This window comes from Cebus imitator, unplaced genomic scaffold, assembly GCF_001604975.1.
Source record: "Cebus imitator isolate Cc_AM_T3 unplaced genomic scaffold, Cebus_imitator-1.0 Scaffold227, whole genome shotgun sequence".
NCBI lineage: Eukaryota > Metazoa > Chordata > Mammalia > Primates > Cebidae > Cebus > Cebus imitator.
Window position 1 is genome coordinate 2,983,775 of NW_016107542.1, and position 20,884 is coordinate 3,004,658.

A 20,884-nucleotide genomic window follows, 5' to 3' on the forward strand; every position below is an offset into this window, starting at 1 on the left:
AAGACAGGAGGGGACAGAGGCTAGGCACAAAAAGGGGTTGTGTGTCTCTGACCACCTGTCTCTGTGTGCCAGAGCCAGTTTTTAAAAAATCTATGTTGTATTCTTTTCTTCTAATAAAGTAACTAATCAAAAACTCACCATACATTAATTGATTTTATTAAAATATTTGATCTGACTTCCTTAAATCCATGATTTAACATTTGAATATAGACTTATTTTGCCATTTCTGAAAACACTAAGAAGGGATTGCCACTTTCTTAGTATACCTCAAAGTTAATATAATTCCTGTAAAAATTTCAGGGCTACTGTGATTCTGGGATATATTTACTCTGAGTCTCTCTGTGAGCAATTGTGTTATTTTGGTATGCAGAGTTTGCTTCTTATTCTCGTCACTAATAATGCAGAGAAAAGCAGATGGGCATATCCTTCATTCAAAACAATGATCTTATAAATATTATTTTCAGTGCCACTTTCCTGAAGTTAAAGTAACCAACTGTCCTGGTTTGCCTAAGACTCAAGGGTTTCCTAGAATGCAGGCCTTTCAGGCTAAAATTAGGTAGACCCAAGCAAACCAATGGTTCCTTACTCTACTAGAGAGTGCAGTTTAGCAAAAAAAGATTTCTGCTCTTAGTCTCTGACCTGCGCTCCAGACATATGCAAATGCATTTTTATTGTTTGTGAAAATAATGTAAACAAAGAAATCATGTCTAAAAAAAGACTATACACTCATATGCTAACAACATTTGTCTTTGGGTAGTAGGACTATGTGTAATTTTTTTCACTTTTTTTTTCTGTAATTTTCAAACTTCCGGTAGTGAACATTTTTGTACTGGTAAAATAAAAAGGTTTAGTTTTTAAATTTATGACAAATAAAAATAGGTATCTAAATACTACCTATGTCAAAGTTAGTTGTCTATCCCATTTATAGCAAATATCCTGATATATGCTTTCCAGAGGCAAGAGAAAAGGCTCCACTCTGACTTTTGGGTAGATTTTTAAAGAAACGATCATTTTTTCATATCAAGGTGACACCAGCTGAATATTCCTAAGAAAAGAAACTGATGAAATGACCTGGCTTTACCCCTGCCAGGCCGCAATGTACTCTTCAGACAAACAGATGGGTGCTTGCCACTGACCTTTTTCGGAGAAGGGGCTGATCCAGGGGGCCAGGAGATCTGGAGTGCTGGGAGGTAGAAAATGAAGCTTTCCCATGGAAACTGGCAACCCCTTGTTTACTGGGTGAGGGCTTTCCAAATTTACTTGAATCTAAACGTGATGTTGACTCGCTCCTTAAAACAATCCGTTCATCTGGCTCTTTAATAATCTGAGTGACAACGCACATTATTTAGTGGTAATTTTGCTTCTGTTTGCTTAATTTAGAGCTGGGGATGGGGTTGGACAAGGAAGACAACTAGGGCTAAGATGACAGAATATTGGCCCAGGAATGTCCTGCAAATAGAAGAGGGTCTGGAGCAGAGAAGACTAGCAACAAAATGCTCAGGAGTTAAGACTAAAGAAAAATAACCAAAAGTCTGTATGTTTGAGATATATTAATAAACCAAAATAAACTCATGCTCTGAACTTTGATTTCTGGGGACTAGGGATTATTGGATCTGGGAAGAATATAATTTTAACAAAATATTTAAGCACTATGGCTTAAGAAATATAGTATATTCCATTTTCTTTGCGTAAATCTATTCTCATGTTGTGTCACAGAAATTTGAAGCTTCACTTTGACAAACCAATCAAGCTTCAAGAACAAGCGATTTGCCACCTCTATGTATAAAGGTATTTGATTAGAGAAAAAGCAATGAAAATAACTATCAATAAAGTAGGTATTGGGTATAGACACACGCTCCTTGGTGATTCATCCTACTTATATAAGGGACACAAACCAACTAACCCCAAAACAAAGTATAACATGGCGTCTGGACACATCTGCATGTAAACACTAAACTATTGCAATTCCACCTAAGCAGACTAACTAGAAATATCCACCACTGATTGGAAAAAGCACAATAATTGATATAAGATAGCTGGAAGTAAATCATTTTACAAATTCTACTTCTAAAATTACCTTTATGTTAGCTGCAAGGCTGTCAAGAGAAGAAGCTACAAGAAAGAGGAACAGGTGTTTCAATGACTCATTAATACCATTTCACTTTAAAACTGCCATTATATGTATTCTACAGCAGTACAAAAATTTTAGACAATGAATGAATGATTTAAAAACTTAAATGTTCCCTTGTAAATTACACTATCACTTTTAAGTCTCCCTTGAGAGGTCAACAATGAGGTTTTATTTTCAATGACAGCATACATGGAAGGGGGAAGGGTAAAGCAAGTCTAAAGTGAATGTGGAAGTTCAATAAATAACTCTTAAGCAGCCTGAAAAACTCATATTTGAGCAGGTGCCCAAAACCTGAAAGAAAGTACTGTGGTCTAATATAAAATTTATAAACTCTTGCCTCCCCTGCCATTATCTTTGGGTTTCATGGAATCCCATTTATGCAGGAGCTCTTGAATATATTTGTCCAAGATGGACACAAATGTTAAATTGAGACAACAAATATGTAACAGCTTGGAGAAACATAGAACATAGCAAAAACGGAAATCATTATGATGACCCTCAATGATCATGATAGGTAAGTAGACCTAATGCTTGAGTACACTAAGGCTGACTAGGAAATTAAGCATGAAATACATATAGGGAAAGTGAAGACTAGGTTGGACTTTTCCAGGTTGATTTAAAAATGTTTTTAAAATGAGTATTTGTAAGGCAATGCTAAGGTCACCATGGCTTCCCCCAATGTGACCGGGACTCAGGCAATGACAAGGGACTTTTTCTGCACTGCTGATTCCCCTCCCCATGTCACTGGTAGATATAAAATGAGATTTTTTTGAAAGTCTGACCATTTTCATATCCTTTGGGTATACACATATGTATGTGCCACCTTGTCCCAGGAACTCTCTTCTCTCCCACCCCCAGCTAGGGCAGAGAGTTAGCAATGCTAAGGCCCTTTCAGCAATAGCCACAAACCTGCCCTGTGGCCTCACAACCTCCTTCCTTCTGGTTTTGAGCCCTTCCTTTCACAGAGGGAGCTTGCCTTCCTTCCCTTGCTTCTCAAAGTGCAGTCCATGGATTAGCAGCATCCGTATCACCTGGAAGCTTGTTAGAAAAGGAGAATCCTAAGCTCCACACCAGCCCTACTGAATCAGAATCTGCAGTTTAACAAGAGCCCCAGGTGATTCAAATGCACATTCAAGTTTGAGAAACACTTCTGTATGCTACCTTAGGCCTGGATGAATGAGCTGACAAGTGACCTAAGCAAAGGTCTGGCTTGAAAGCTACAGGGATTCCAAGGATCTGAACCCAGAGGTTTGAATGTCTTCTCTAAATGTAGGTAGGCCAAAAACTTGATGTGTGACCTTTACACACTCTGTAACCTCTCTGGAACCTTAGTTTTTTCCACCTGCCAGGATTAAGAAAAGACAAAGGCCGAGACCATTGTGATATGTGAGTCCCATCACAATAGAGCCTGCATTAAACCCAGCTTGTCCTCCCTAGGAAAGGACATTTGCTGTTGCCTGATTTCTCTGCAGTAGGGAAAACAATGCTGCTTTATAAGCTACACAGGTGATTTTCAATTCAAAGAACTTAAATGCCATAGGTAATGAAGCACTTTCTGCTTCAAACCCTATACTCTGTCCTTGGCCAGCTGCTGTCAAACAGACACCACAGTCTAAGAACACTAGCTTAAGTCACCATAAGAGACTTAAAAGTAGCCCCTTAAAAGACTTTTAAGTCTAAGATAAGAAATTCTACTGTCAGGGATGGCAATAGATGGAAAATCCAGTACAACTAGCAGGCAAACGAATGGACCGCCACCATTCCTTTCCGGCCTGAGAATTTTGATTAAGTTCAGGAATGGCTGATCTTCACTGACATGACCTTCACTACTGACATGATTCATGGATTTCAGTCAAAAGCCTACAAGGGATTCCTTAATCCAGTGACTCTCAATGTGTAGTCCAGGGATCTCCTCCAGGGGTTCCCAAGACCTATCATGAGATCTGCAAGGTCAAACTCTTTTCATAATAATACTAAGACATGATTTGCTGCTTTCATTCTTATTCTCTCATGACTGTACAATGGAGTTTTCCAAAAGCTACAATGATGTCATGGCATCACCATTTGGATGGCTAATGGAATGTGTGCTACTCTATTCTTGTATTTTAAAAATTTATCAGTTTTAGCCAGGCGCAGTGGCTCATGCCTGTAATCCTAGCATTTGGGAAGGCTGAGGCAGGCAGATCACAAGTTCAGGAGTTCAAGACCAGCCTGGCCAATATGGTGAAACTCCATCTCTACTAAAAATACAAAAACAACTAGCTGGGCCTGGTGGCATGTGCCCGCAGTCCCAGCTATTTGGGAGGCTGAGTCAGGAGAACTGCTTGAACCCAGGAGGCGGAGGTTGCAGTGAGCAGAGATTATGCCACTGCATTCCAGCCTGGGCAATAGAGGGAGACTCTGTCTCAAAAAAAAAAATTTATCAGTTTTAATTTCTAACATGCTAAATACTGATATTATCCACATCAGGAAAAGCTCTTTGGGCTCCTCAAGAATATTTAAGCATCCAAAAGGGCCTGAAATCTAAAGGGTTGAGAACACCCTGCCTTCATCTAACTGCTTCAGATACAGCTGGCTTCCCACCTCCCTCACATGAAATCTTCTAAAGCAAATATTACATCGCCTGTTCACCATCAATATCCTGTTTTTCTCCACCAAGAAAAATTGAAAACCTTATTTATTAGGCATTAATGGTGACTTTGCAAGGAGTTCGCAGCAGGACAAGTTGTACTCTGCTTTCCCAGCCCAGCCAGGGAACAACTGCAACCACAGCTCACTCAGCACGCCTCTCAGAACCATCCCCTCCAACGGTAAGGGGAACTCAGACAGAAGCTTCTCAGCTGACTGTGCTTTGTGAGAATACTGCCCTGGAAATTCCACAACTGGCAAGTACTTGAGAATTAGGTCCAAAGTTCCCAACTTAACCTGTGATTCCTCAGAATGAAAGATTATACATAGGACACATTTGTGGCCATAGGGAAATGTACAGGAGTAACAAGAAACTCGAGTACCTCTTCTCATTGGGAACGGAAAGTCTGAAAACTTAGATTTTCTTCTAGACCTCCTCAAATGATGCTCTGAAATATTCTCACCAAAGGGCTTTGCACTGTCCACCTGAAAGTAAAGGAAAGAAGTAAGACTAGAATCCACTGTAGCTTCTAGAGCCCTCCCCTCATTACTGGTAATGACTGTCTCCCCTTCAATCACACAATTGTAAAGAGAAGGCTAGAGAACCATCTACATCAAAGTCTCCAAGTGTGTTACATGTTATGCCTAAAAGGAGAAACTGTCCTTCACTGAGGCTAGAACATTGAGGACATGGGCTAAACACTAGCATAAAAATCTAAAGTTAGACCCACATTATATTCCAACAACTGGTAAGCATCCCACACAGAAAGAGATCAAGTGAAGCTTTATTTCACAATCTCGTAAAATATGATGGCGTTTCACATTCCTTAAACACTATGAGTAGTGCTGGCCTAAGTGGGGTCCTCACTGACAGCAAGGGATTCCCATAAGATGACATTTCTACTTTCCACATTCGTTTCTGGTCTGAGTGTCTTCAATCTTGAAAAAAGAATAATGATAACTATATTATTTTACCTATAGTGACTGACCATATTTTCCTAAAGAAAAATTGGGTAACATGATCTGCAAACAGGTCAAAATACTAGAACTAGGGACTCTTCTAAAATATCTTCAATACAGAGTTGCTGAATTTTTTTTACTTTGTTTACTTCCGTGTTTTTAAATTTTAATAAGGCAGGTTATAATGTTACTTTTCATTCTACTTTAATATACTGACTTGAATTTACAGTCTTTACAACATCAGGTTTTCTAAATTTTAATGCCTCTACTTAAGGAAATATCACATATCAGAAAATCTAACTAAATAAAAAATTATGTAAAATCATTAATAAAAGAGCTTGGCACATAGGAAAAGCTGTATAAGAATTTGTCAAATTAAATAGTATTAAGCAAGTTTTAATCCCTTAAGAAATCTACCAAGATTTTAAGTTTACTTAGTTCATAATGGCATGGACTGAAGTTGTATTTTATAATAATTTGCATCAAATCAAGTAAATCAGATTTATTTTCAATAAAATGAAATAAATGAACTCAATTAGATATTTTATGGTGCCATGTTTAAAGATTGGTCGTTAGATTTTTAGCCAGATGTCATCACCCAGGCCTCCAAGAAGACAATAGCTGTTGTATATTTTTTGTAGGTAGCTGTTCAGCAGTTTCTAGCCAAACAGCTCTGTTCTACCTACAAACCAACTCTACATACAGTCATCTCAACAGCACCTTCACTTCAAGACTTACTACACTTCACAGTCTCTGTCTAATACACAAACATTAACAGGGGTGGCTTTAAATCAAAATAGCAATGTAATGATACTATCAATAGTTAACATTCTGGAGAATAAGTCATTAAATAGAACATGAAATTGTGTTCATGTAGACTATGAAATAATACAGAAAATTTTTAATATAATGTTAATTGGAATATATAGGAAAACTAATTTATACATACAGTAAAATTACAACTTTGTGGAAAAAATAAAGCCTATGAATGCAAAAATAAGGCAGAGAAATTGCGTCAAATTAAATCAAACAATGATTTTATTATACTGGTGAGCCAATGGATAATTTTTTTCTTGAACTTTTCTATGTTTTCCATTACGTTTATAGTAGCAAAAAATTTGTAGGCTTGGTGCAGTGGCTCATGCTGTAATCCCAGTACTTGGGGAGACTGAGGCAGGTGGATCATTTGAGGTCAGGAGTTCGAGACCAGCCTGACCAACATGGTGAAACCTCATCTCTACTAAAAATACAAAAATTAGCCGGGTATGGTGGTGGGCACCTATAATCCCAACTACTCAGGAGGCTGAGGCAGGAGAGTCACTTGAACCCAAAAGGCAGAGGTTGCAGTGAGCTGAGATCATGTCACTGCACTCTAGCCTGGGTGACAGAGAAAGACTCCATCTCAAAAAAAAAAAAAAAAAATTGTAAAGAGACTAAGAGAACTAGTGTGATTAAATTTGTCCACTACCTGAGGGCAAAATCTAAGATGACTTTAATTAAGGGCTTTGAATATGCCAAAACATTGCTTCTTCCTGCAAACAAACTTTTCTGGCTTTTCAAAGTATGGCCACTGAGCACCAATCTCATTAAGAAAATTCAGGAGACTAAGTCAGGGGAGTTGCTTGAACCTGGGCAGTGGAGGATGCCATGAGCCGAGATCATGCCACTGCACTACAGCCTAGGCAACAGAGCAAGACTCCTTCTCAAAAATAGAGAGAGAGAACTCCTTCTCAAAAAAAAAAAAAAAAGAAAGAAAGAAAAAGAAAGAAAACTCTGGTAGTTTTCTCTAAAACTGATGAAGCTTTAGTTTTGGATTGATACAGAGTGCATGCCAACCTTTGCTATGTGTCTTCAACCTCTGTCAGTTCATTGACTCTTCAGGATAATGGCAAGTTATCATTATACTCTGTTAATAATTTTCAAAAATTAAAAATAGGGATGGCTGACATTTACTGAGCAAATCCCCTGTAAAGGTACCTTTCTAGGAGTTTCCTGACAATGATCTAGGAAATTAACATAATTTAATCACAATTATTATTCAATTTGAAGTCCCTTTTTATTTAATATTACTCATTTGTTTTTATAGCTCAATCTTCCTTTTTCCCACTCTCATCCACATCCTCACTATTGCAAAGTACTCTAAAAAATAATTTTAGGCTCACATGTCTAACAACGAATGGAGGCTTGCTTCCTCCAAAGATTTTGAAATTATTTCCAAGGTTCAACTGAGCTGGCTGGTCCTGGAAGAAATGCCTGGTAGAATATGGAGAGGGAGCCCGGGCTTGCATGCCTTTGGGCAGTCTATTGAGATTATTCTCCTTTGGTTTCATCTTTATAGTATTTAATATTGGTTCATGTGATGTAAATAAAGGCCTTCGTGACTCATGTCTTTCTTCCTGAAATAAACAAACAAAAAAGAATATTTTTTAAAATAAACAAAGAAAAGAAGAAAATTCTATCAGAATATAACTGTATTTAATTGAACTTTTACAAATTAAGGTAGAAAACTGGACATCTCAGATATATAAAACATAAATTTAAGGAAGGACATTTATCTAATTTTTGTTCCTGTTCAGTTTAACATCAGTAGTATTTATAACTTGCTAGTATAATGTATTCAACTAATTAACAGTTAGCTTCATTTATAATAGGGGAAAGTTAGAAAGTGTCAGACACCTCCAATAGATGATAAAGAATTTGACACACACTGGGGTCTGGCAATTTCACTTCCAGGAATGTATTATAAGGAAATAACTATGGCTATATGTATATCTACAAAAATGCTTATGATAGTTTAAAAGTTAGAAATCAACTGTATTAGTGAGTAAGCAATTGCGCTCACTTGCAAATCCACCTCGGCTATATGAGACTGGTCCAGGGACTCTACAAACCCTCTTTTTGCTTTTCCAGCTGGTCTCTTTAGCCTCTGCCACTAGAGGGTGCTAGAGAAAGTGCAAGGCTGGAGGAGCTATGGTGACTGGCTACTTTCAGTTTTGCATTCTATTCCTGTTAGCATCATTCCAGCAACCATTGTTCGCCTGGACAGCTACAAATGGCTCCACATTACAGCCTTTCCCCTATTATGCCAGAACTAGCCTCATTGCACCCCCTCAGATATACCAGCAGCAGCTGGCCAAAGCCCCATATTCAGATTTGCATTTAGCATCACAGAAACCTTCCTCCAAGCTCCTGTGGCACCAGCAGTGAGCAGTGACCCTCCTTAGAGATCTGAGTCGCAGCTCATCAGAGTCCCCCCTTTGAATTCCTGAAGAAGCATCCAGGAAAACAGCCCCTCTTCAGAGGTCTGGGTCCCATTTCTGCAGTCTCTTCTTTAAGCTTCTGTGTTCTTCCTGAACCAACATCTTTCCTTTGTCTTCCCAGCCCTAAAGGTGGAAGCTGCTTCCTGCAATTACTCTGTCATTTCAGCGTTCCCCTTTTAGCTTTCAGTCTTCCAACCCGTTTAGCCATTTTTTTCCTTTTTCTTTGAGACATTCTTACTCTGTTCCCAGACTAGAGTGCAGTGGTGCGATCTCGGCTCACTGCAACCTCCTGCTTCCCTGGTTCAAGTGATTCTCCTGCCTCAGCCTCCTAAGTAGCTGGGATTACAGGCACTCACCACCACGCCCAGATAATTTTTATATTTTTAGTAGAGACGAGGTTTCACCATGTTGGCCAGGATGGTCTTGATCTCCTAACCTCGTGATCACCCACTTCGGCCTCCCAAAGTGCTGAGATTACAGGCATGAGCCTCTGCGCCCCACCAGCAATTTTAAAAAATTAAACCTTTCTGTTACAATCACAAGTTTGGTATGGCTTCCTGACTGGACCCTTACTGATATATTGATTAAGTGCTCAACAAAAGGAAAAGAGCGGCCAAACAGATTATAGTATTTCCATATGGAATACTAGGAAGCCACAAAAAATTGTCTGGCATAAGAATACTTGGGACAAGAGAAAATGTTCATGATAAATTAAATGAAAAAAGAAGGGTACATTCCAAAGCAACGATGTCTTAGGGAAAAAAGAAAAAAGAAGGGTACAAAATAATATGCACTGCATCGTGATCTCAATCTTTTATAAAAGTATGTATGTGTATACAGAATATACCAAAAAACATTAATGCTGATCTCTAAATGGCAAGAATGAGACAGGTTTTTTAAATTTTTGGCCCTTTTTGCTTATTTATCTTTGTTTTCTAATTTTCTAAAATAAAGTGATATTTTGTTTTAAGAAAAAAACAGACTGAATGTGGTAGCTCATGTCTGTAATCCCAATACTTTGGGAGGCTGAAGCAGAGGATCTCTTGAGGTCAGGAGTTCAAGAAAAAAAAAAACCTATTTGTTTAAAAAGTTAACACTGAAAGGAAGACCTATACTAGGAATAGAATTTAAATGGTAGAATGGAAGAGAAACACTGAACAACTGCTATAAACACATCACAAATAAATTGGTGAGAAGACAGAATAAATAAGGATAAACCAAAAGCAGATAATGCTTTCCTTAAAATTAATCATTGGTCTCCCATTATATGAGTTATTATGCTAAGAGGATTGATAGATTTGTACAGATTATTGGCTCTTCTCATTCAATATTCCTTAACACACAGCCCACATTTTCAAGGTCTTTTCTATGACCATACATGGGATCTGGGATAAGCATTTTGTTTCACTTACAGGCTTTACTTTACCCTGTCCCAAAGTTTCACACACTACCTTTATTTCTTCTCCATCTTGTCTAGAAAGTATTTTAAATGGCAACAACATTGTAAACAATAAGGTAAAAGCAAAACAGAAAGAAATTGGGGTGAGGGGACACCAGGACTGAAGAAGACAGTAAAATTGAGGTAGTACACATGGATGCCCTAAGACCCATCATGCTTACCAAAGATGGACCACGAATACAACTCTGAGTGTCTGCCTCAGCAAAAGAAAGATGGCCCCGGCGGGGCAAAGACTGTAGCCAAGAGGAAGAACTGGCAAGAGCTCACTCCGTCCGCACAGGGTAAACTCGCGCGTGCGCACTGGCCTTTGGCCAAGCAAGCTCTGTGGCTTTTGCCCTGGATGCTCATCGTTTTCCGGGCTCTGACGCCAGATCCATACTATTCTGTAAACTGAGGCGGTGATGCCCAAAAAATGGAAGCAATTACTCTAGGGTATCAAAAGACTGAAGCAAGCAATAAAACCTTTGCGCGGAGAGAAGGGAGACACAGCACGTGTGCGCAGCACCGCCCTCTTTTGGCGAAGCACCTAGGCCTGGCCCCTCTGGCGACCTGTAGCGCGGCGGAGCAAGCACAGAAGGTTAGGCGGTTTGCAGTCGCCATGGAGCCCAACGGGACCTACGAGCTGGGGTTCGTGGGTATTCGCTTCTGCCAGGAATGTAAAAACATGCTATACCCCAAGGAAGACAAGGAGAACCGCATTCTGCTCTATGCGTGCCGGAACTGTGATTACCAGCAGGAGGCTGACAACAGCTGCATCTGTGTCAACAAGATCACGCACGAAGAGGACGAACTGACCCAGATTATCGCCGACGTGTCCCAGGACCCCACGTTGCCGCAGACCGAGGACCACCCGTGCCAGAAGTGTGGCCACAAGGAGGCTGTGTTCTTCCAGTCACACAGTGCCCGGGCTGAGGACGCCATGCGTCTGTACTACGGGTGCACGGCCCCACACTGCGGCCACCACTGGACCGAGTGACCTCACCTCTCCCCCAGTGTAATTAACACCAGAGTCCATGTGGAAAAAAAAAAAAGATGGCCCCATGTTTACTGCAGCATTATTCACAATAGCCAAGATTTGAAATCAACCTAAGTGTCCATCAACAGACGAATGGATAAAGGAAATATATATACACAATGGAGTACTATTCAGCCACAAAAAAGAATGAGATCTTGTCTTGTAACAACATGGATGGAAGTTGAGGTCATTATATCAAGTGAAATAAGCCAGGCACAGAAAGACAAACATCACATGTTCTCACTTATTTGCGGGAGCTAAACATTAAAACAACTGAACTCATGGAGACAGAGAGTAGAATGAGAGTTACCAGAGGATGGGAAGGGTAGTTAGTCGGGGGTGGGGAAGATGGTTAATGAGTACAAAAAAAAATAGACTGAATAAGATCTAGTATTTGATAGCACAACATGGACTATAGTCAATAGTAATTTAATTGTAAATTTTAAAGTAACTAAAATAATATAATTGATTTGTTTGTAACTCAAATGATAAATGTTTTAGGTGATGGATACCCCATTTACTTTGATGTGATTATTACACACTGTATGCCTATATCAAAATATCTCATGTATGCCATAAATATACACAGGTACTATATATCCATAAAAAATTAAAATTTCTGGCCAAGTGCAGTGGCTCATGTCTGTAATCCCAGCACTTTAGGAGGCAGAAGTGGGCAGATCACAAGGTCAAGCCACGGTGAAACCCCATCTCTACTAAAAATACAAAAATTAACTGGGCATGGTGGCGCCCGCCTGTAGTCCCAGCTACTCGGGAGGCTGAGGCAGGAGAATCGCTTGAACATGGGAAGTGGAGGTTGCAGTGAGCCAAGATCGGGCAACTACACTCCAGCCTGGCAACAGAGTGAGACTTGAGACTCCGTCTCAAAAAAGAAAAAAAAAAAATTTTTTTAATTTAAAATTTTTATTTTATTTATTTATTGTTTTTTGTTTTTTTATACGGGGTCTCACTCTGTAACCCAGGCTGAAGTACAGTGGAACCATCTCAGCTCACTGCAGCCTTGACATTCTGGGCTCAAGTGATTCTCCTAGGTAAGCCTCCCAAGTAGCTGAGGCTACAGGTGCATGCCACCAAGCCCAGCTAATTTTTGTATTTTTGGTAGAGATGGGGTTTCACCATGTTGCCCAGGCTCTTCTGTAACTCCTGACCTCAAGTGATCCACCCGCCTCGGACTCCCAAAGTGCTGAGATTACAGGCGTGAGCTACCATGCCCAGCCTAAAATTTTTTAATTTTTAAAAAAGAAAGATGGAACCTATTGTTCATAAGATCAAAAGTCGGCCGGGCTCAGTGGCTCACACCTGTAATACCAGCACTTTGAGAGGCCGAAGCGGGCGGATCACGAGGTCAGGACTTTGAGTGAGACCAGCCTGGCCAACATGGTGAAACCCGTCTCTACTAAAAATACAAACATTAGTGGCGCGTGGTGGCAGGCGCCTGATGGCCCAGCTACTCCGGAAGCTGAGGCAGGAGAATCCCTTGAAACCAGAGGGTGGAAGTTGCAGTGAGCGGAGAACGCGCCATTGCACTCCAGCCTGGGCGAAAGGGCGAAATTCCGTCTCAAGAAAAAACAACAACAAAAAAGTAAAAGTCATAGAACAACAACAAAAGCCAAGTAGCTGAGTTGTGATTTTAGCTTCGGAATCACCCTGCCTCCAGCTATATCATGCTACCAAACATATGTGCCAAACATACTCTAATATGACTGGCTGAGCAAACAGTTTGAATTACAGAAATTTAAACCTGCTAAAAACTTTCCAGGTTTCTTCTTGTTTAGTTTTATGTAAACTTGATAACTGAGTTTGGGCAAAAATTCTTTAAATTTGAAAAAAAAAAAAAATCTGGTCATTTCTATCACTAGATTTTTTATTGTACTTACAAGAAATCTGTTTCTGTGCAGAAACACACATTCTCTGATGGCTGTCCTTGTAGAAAACTCTATTTTGGGAGCAATGCCCTAAAAATAAAACAGCATAAAAAAGCAAATAAAATTACTAGAAACAGTTATTTGGCCATCTCATTCTAACTTGAAATCATACAAGAATCTAACTACTCTTCTATGTGGTTGGCATAATCCACACACATTATCTAAAATATATCTGTAATAAAAATAGCTAAACACTTCTGTAATGTATATTATGGATCAGAGCCAGGCCTAAGTAATTTGTACATATTAACTCATCTACTCCTAACACAACCCCATGAGACAGGTTTTATAATAGTATCTCCTCAACTAAGACACAGTTTTAAGTAACTTGTCCATCTAGTACTAAATGCTATTAATTGAACCCAGGCATTCCAGCTCCAGTGTCCATGATGTTAGCTACTCTATTTAAAACACAGGAGCATGGAATTAAATGAGATTACCTAGGGAGAGGTGTGAATAGAGAGTCTTCCTCTTTACCTACCTGCTGTGAAAAACTTGCTTTATAGCTCATATCAGATACTTATATTTATTAAATCTAATTCCAAATTCATTTTGTTTCATTGATTTGATACTTCTATTTTTGTCCTCAGTACCATATTGTGTTTTATATACATACATATATATATATATATATATATATGCCCTATCCTGTTTGGTTCTTATAATCCTATAAGGTAGGCACAATTATTATAATCATCGTATTTTGTAGATGACAAAACTGAAAAATGGCCAAAAACTAGAAACAATCCAATTGTCCTTCATGGGTGAATAGATGAACTGTGGTGATTTACGTAATGGAAGCTACTTGGCAATAACAAGGAACAAATGACTGACACACAGAACTACATGGATGGATCTCAATAGCATTCTTCTAAGTAAGAAAAGCCAGTCACAAAAGGTTACAGGCTGTATGATTCCATTTATGTGACATTCTCAAAAAAACAAAACTACGGTGATGGAGAAAAGACTAGTACTTAGGGTCGGGGAAGGGTGTGCCTATAAAGGGGTAACATGAGGGGCATTTTAGGAGTGACGGGATTGTTTTATATCCTTATCATAGCAGTAGCTTTACGAATCTATACATAAATTAAAATTTATAGAACTGTAGACCAAAAAAGCATCAATTTGTTGTACAATAATTTGTAAAATACAATTGCTTTCCCCCAAAAAACGAGGCTTAAAGAGACATTAAAGCAACTTTCTGAAATGTACAAGGCTTATAAATGTCACCACAGGGACAGGACCAGGATCTGACTAAATTACACTGTCTCCATCTGACCCCATCAACTCACCTGTGGCCCCTCTTCATGACCTCTCTGCTCTACTCTCCCCTAGAAAACACCACTTGGTCAAGTTACCTCTTGCCCCGGGGCGCCTTCCTTCTCTTCTTTTCCATCCAAATTTTGCCCATCTCTCAATGTCTGGTCTCACTCTAATTCCTCCAAGTAAGCCCATAGTAGTCTCTCCCTCCAGCCTCTAATATTTCATTTCATTTATAAAACTTATAGTCAAGGTGCTTCCAAAAAGGGTTTACCCCAGCTAAAGCCCTCGAAGGAAAAGAAGTCGAATTGGATACTTATTACATGTGCTATTAAGGATTTCCAGAGGCATAATCTCATCTAATCCTCATATAACCTGTGTAGTAGACTACTGTATCCCCATTTAACACAGGAGAGAACAGGCTTGGAGAGGTTTAATAGTATGCCCAATGTCACTCAGGTGGGCAGAGCAGGATCTGACACTCTGCTGAACTGCAAAACTACCTTCTTTCCATTTCCCCATGCTACCTCTCGAGGGGCCTTGTGAATCAGCTAGTCAGCTTGTTTCCTGTGCATTCATTCATTCATGTGTACCTAGCCTGTCTATACAAGTCCTTACAGGTACAACCTACATCTTTAACTCCTTTTTATTTTGCCTGTAGAATGCAGAGTATGCACACAAGAGTGCAAAGCCTGGATGGCAATTCAAAGAAACATTTTTGGGCATATAAACACAGGGGCCAAGATGCTACACAGACTCAGACAATGCAAAGGGACATTTGATAAAGAATATACAATAATATGACTAGCATAGCCTCATCTCCTGTTAATGAGATAGCGCAGATGAAGAAGGCAGGGAGAGTTCCAGTGTCCACAGTGCTACTGGTAGAATCACAAGACACTCACACGTGTGATTGCTTGAACAATCAAGTTCCAGGTCCCCGATAGCCCAGTGGCCTGAGCCCGAAAACATCATCTCTCATGCCACAGACTTGTGCAATCTTCTCATTGCCTCACAGGGAGACAGTATTAACTCTTGGATGATGGCACAATAAATAATAACAACTTATATTTATTGTACACTTAACTATCAGGTATTGTGCTAAATACTATATATTACCTCATCTAACACAATAATCCTATAAGTGATATACTATTACAGTCCCATTTTACAGATGAGTAAACTAAGGCACACAGAGATTAATTTATCCAAAGTCTCACAGCCGTTCATGACAAAACTGGGAATGAACCCAGACAATCTGATTCCACACTTAACCACTATACATGCAGCTGCCTAACAGATTCCTGATCCACTTTGCCTAGAGAGGAGGAAGGAAGTCCCCTGCTGGTAAGGAATGCACACTCTGTAACACATTTTTTGTTTATCTTATTTGACCTCCACTCCTTGCAATGACTTACTGACAATAAAGAATAATGTATTTTCTTTTTCATACAGTGCTGCTTTTAGCATAACATTATAGTTTAGAGTTAAAATTCAGAGACTATATCTTGTCCACTCTCCTTACCAATGGAATGATGGTGATAATGATTAGGTCAATGAAATGATTTAACAGTAGAATTTTTCTAGAATCATTCCACCAAAAAAAATAAAGAATAATCTTTTTAAAATGCTTTTTCTGCTCACCTTACAAAGTGAATGTTAACCTAATATGATAATAGATAATTGTGCAATCTTCTCACTGCCTCATAGGGAGACAGTATTATTATCTTTTACTATCATTTACCTAATAGATGAGATAATAGTATTATCTATTCTCTAATAGATGAGACTAGATACCATTGCAAAAATAAAAAATAAAAAAATTGACCTCACCAGGAGATAAAAAAATACTGTTAAAGTATCAGTGAAATAAAACAACAAAATACAGAAATACAAAGAAAAAGCCACATTCTAATGGAGAAAATAAATCTAATTAATGAATTGATAAATTAGGAGAAAATAAAGTGAATGATTTGTCTCATGTACATGTAATTCATTCTTATTTCTTACAATACTAATGAAAAGAAATCAGATAGTGGGCTGAAATAAATATAAGAAAATGAGCATCTAATTCAAGGACAGGCGAAGAAAAAAAGAAAAAAGAAACAAAAATGAGCACCATTCAGTCAGTAAGAGCGCAGGCTCTGAAGCCAGACAAGCCAGCATGAAAATCCCTGTTCCATCGCTCACCAGTTCTGTGACCCTGAATACATTTCTGAAACTCTTTACACCAGCTTCCTTCTCCATTAAAGTGGAGAAAGAATAGCTGCCACCTCACAAGGTAGAGGAGAACTGAATAGGATAATCCATGTAATGAGCTCAACACAGTTCCTGGTATACAGGTAGCACACAGTGAACATCAGCTTTTTTTTTTCTTTTTTGAAACAGAGTCTCACTCTTGTCACCCAGCTGGAGTGCAGTGGCATGATCTCGGCTCATTGCAACCTCTGCCTCCTGGGTTCAAGCAATTCTCCTGCCTCAGCATCTGACTAGCTGGGATTACAGGCATCCGGCACTACGCTCAACTAGTTTTTGTATTTTTAGTAGAGATGAGGTTTCACCATGTTGGTCAGGCTGGAACATCAGCTATTCTGAAAGTGATGGCTCTTTTTTGTGGTATCTTGGAGGTAATCAGCTAATTGAAGATGAAGCTGAAGGCTGGGCATGGTAGCTCATGCTTATAACCCCAGCTCTTTGGGAGGCCAAAGCAGGGGGATCACCTGAGGTCAGGCATTTGAGACTAGCCTGGCCAACATAGTGAAATTTCGTCTCTACTAAAAATACAAAAATTAGCCAGGTGTGGTGGTGGGTACCTGTAATCCGACTATAGGAAGCTGAGGCAGGAGAATCGCTTGAACCATGGAGGTGGAGGTACAGTGAGCCAAGATGGCTCCATTGCACTGCAGCCTGGACAACAGAGCAAGACTCTATCTCAAAAAAAAAAGAAGTTGAAGCTGAATATTTCCTTTTCCAGCAACTGGCTGTGAGAAACTCATTGAAGGGGATGATGAAAGCAAACTTCATACTTTTTATGAAAAGCATATGGCCACAGAAGTTACTACTGAGATGCTCTAGGTGAAGAATGGGAGGGTTATGTGATCCAAATCAGTGGTGGGTATGACAAACATGTTTTCTCTGTAAAGCAGGGTGTCTTGACCCATGGCCATGTCCACCTGCTACTGTGTAAGGGGTATTCCTGTTATAAACCAAAGAGAATTGGAAAAAGAAAGTACAAATATGTTCAGGGTCACAATGTGGTCACCAGTCTGATCATTCTCAACTTGGTTATCATCAGAAAAGGAGAGAAGGATATTCTTGGACTGACTGACTCTATGGTGCCTTGTCACCTGGAGCCCAAAAGACCTAGCAGAAAAGACTGTACTTTTCAATCACTCTAAAAAAGATGATAGTTGACAATATATTGTAATAAAAGCCTTAAACAAAGAAGGTAAGAAATCTAGAACCAAAGCACCCAAGTTTCAGTGTCTTGTTACTCCACATGTCCTGTAACACAAACTCTGGCATATTACTCTGAAGAAACAGACTACTAAGGGAAATGAGAAAAAGGCTGCAGAATACGCTAAACTTTTGGCCAAGAGAATGAAAGAGACCAAAGAAAAATGCCAGGATAGATTGCCAACAGATGCAGGCTGCCCTCTCTGCGAGCTTTTACTTCTGAGTCCAGTCAAAAATAAAATTTTTTGAGTAACAAATAAGATCAGATCCCACCCTCCAAAAACCATTGCAATGGCAATTTATTTTATTTTGCTTTATAGAATGGTTGAGAGAAATTGAGTCCCTCTATCTTTTCACAAATTTTTTAAAATACAGCTTGATAAACTTAATTGTAAGAATACTTCTAATGCATGCAGGTATTTGTTTAAAAACCCCTTTCTCTAATGACTAACTGCATTTATAAATAACTATAAATACAACCTCCTACAGGTTATTTTTCTTATTTATGAACATAAAGTTAAACAGAGTTAACACTCAAAAAAATATAAGAAAGTTTGCTTCTTCTTATCTTGATACTTAGCTGCATGCCAGCTCAGTGTTTGTAGATGCCTTTTATTTAACAGAGAACTAGGCAAAACCAAAGTTACAATAACAAAGTATCCTCTACCTGATTCTCATCAGTTTTTATTCCCTTTCAGCTTCTAAAGAGCAATATCCCAATAACTCGAAATAAAATAATTAAAGGCAAGCTTCTCACATGTACCATGAGTTTAAATGATACACGAAGATACTGGATAAACAAAGATAGTTTCGGTGAGATTCATTAAACTCTCAAAGAAAATGAAGGGCTTGGAGTTATAGTCATTAGGAATTCTGACTAGGACAACCTTTGATGCATGTTTGCTATTTGAAGTATTAGAAGCTCTGTCATGTTAAGCTGCACAGAAACAGAGGTCCTGACTTACATTAAATATATTCTACACAGTACTCTCAACAAAGTGGAAACAATAACACTTCATCTAATTATAATGATTGCAGTTCATGAGATAATAAGAGAAAAGCTGAGTATCAAAATTTTTTATAATTCTCAAAGGTGTGGCCCTTTAAATGGAGATCATTCAAGTGATGTAAAAGTCAAGAAAATCATCAGGGTTGCTGTCGGGATAGAAATTGTCAAAGACAACATCAAAATGAATATCTTGAATTTGGGCTCAGATAATGTTCTCCTAAGAGTTAAATTATCAACAGAATATCTGCTGTATCCTTTAAGATCCCGTCAGAAATATAAATTTGTGGGCCTCTGTCAGTTTCCTCTCTGTTAAATGGAGACCATATCTGCCTTGGCTAACTTGAGAATTGTTGGGAGGAAAATATCTTATGTAAAAAATTGAAAGCGCAAAATAAATGAGAGGTAACACAGCTACTATTGCCACTCTATTTAGTCATAATAGCTGTGACTAAACAAACAAATCTTTCTGCTAATCTGCAACAAAAGGAGGCTTTTATAACTATGTGACAATGTAAATATGGCAATGATTCTACCCTCATTAGATAAAACTTCCACCTCTCAGATCAATACTGGAAATCTGTATAATTTGGTACCTTGATTTGGGCATCTAAACACAGATACTAAACAGAACAGCAGGGGTACTAACCAAGATAAACATCAAACCCTGTCAGGAATAAAATGTTCAGGTCCCAAGAATTTTTCTTCTAACAGAAGCCGATGGGCGAATCACTTACCGGAAAACCTAGAGCCGTCTTCATGAGCACCTCCCTATACCTCCTAGGATATAAAGGTGTCAGCTTGGGCTCAGGGAAAAGAAAATCCCGTGTGTTTTCTTCATAGCAGGCCAACTCATCCCACACTAGAAAGAAAGGAAAAAAAGCATAAATGTCTATATTTACACCTCCAGGCTTAACAAAAAGTTTAGGCAGATGACGGCAGAGATGGCACTCAGGTAAAAATAGACATATGGATCCTACCACCTGTTATTCAAGAGGAGACTAATTTCTACTACTTTTTATCTCATGGACAATTTTTTAAAGCCTTCCCAAGTCATAACAGAGAAAAAAAAAAAGACTAAAGAGTTGTTCCACAAAACAGAATAGGAAAATCTATCTTTCCATCTATTCATCCAATTTTTCCTGCAACAAATATTTACTAATAACCTTAAGCCAGGCACTGGGGATAGAAGAGGAACAAGGTGAACATAGCATTGTTCACACAAAGTTTACAATTTGGACTGGGGTTCAATGTGTTCTGTGATGCATGGATGCCAAGGACCCAGACGACAGCTACAACTGTGGTTCTCAGGAGGGGTACCAACCCCAGGGACATTTTGGACATTTGTGGAAATATTTCAAGGGCAGGAATCAGAGGTGTGAGGGAGTCCTGCAGTGCTCAAGACACTCATGTATATCACGCAATCTCCCCATCCCCAATGACTTTCTAATATCCTACAGACATTCTTGCAAGCTAAAAACTATTTAATTGTCTAAGCCTTAACTTAGAACTAACTAGAACTTAACTAACTCTATGTTACATGTAAACACAAAGCATTTTTATATGATTTATAAATACACTGAATTTTTCCAAGTATCATGTAAATCAAGGAACAATTGTATTTTGTTTTGTTTGAATCTTTAACCAGACCTGTCTGACATTTTGAAAATCATATTCCATCTAAATGCTTTATTATACTTGACACTTAAATATTAACATACACATTTTATTATAAACCACTCTCCTTTTATTTCTCCTTTAAG

General features: G+C 38.8%; 2 protein-coding genes across 8 annotated transcripts in view; one reads left to right on the plus strand and one right to left on the minus strand.

Moving 5' to 3' along the window:
* The window catches only part of SPATA6L (spermatogenesis associated 6 like), a 58,876-nt gene that overhangs the window by 7,334 nt on the left and 30,658 nt on the right, over positions 1-20,884 (minus strand). For all 7 annotated transcript variants that reach the window (XM_037727315.1, XM_017496975.2, XM_017496976.2 and 4 more), the window contains 6 exons: positions 19,859-19,983; positions 13,352-13,429; positions 7,882-8,115; positions 5,143-5,245; positions 2,078-2,112; positions 1,137-1,324 (listed from right to left, as the gene is read on the minus strand). In XM_037727315.1, the coding sequence (XP_037583243.1) occupies positions 1,137-1,324; positions 2,078-2,112; positions 5,143-5,245; positions 7,882-8,115; positions 13,352-13,429; positions 19,859-19,983 (763 nt within the window). The remainder of the gene's footprint in view (positions 1-1,136; positions 1,325-2,077; positions 2,113-5,142; positions 5,246-7,881; positions 8,116-13,351; positions 13,430-19,858; positions 19,984-20,884) is intronic.
* Positions 10,668-11,454, plus strand: LOC108281437 (DNA-directed RNA polymerase II subunit RPB9-like). The gene has a single exon (XM_037727316.1). The coding sequence runs from the start codon at positions 10,851-10,853 to the stop codon at positions 11,412-11,414; it is 564 nt and encodes a 187-aa protein (XP_037583244.1). The 5' UTR covers positions 10,668-10,850; the 3' UTR covers positions 11,415-11,454.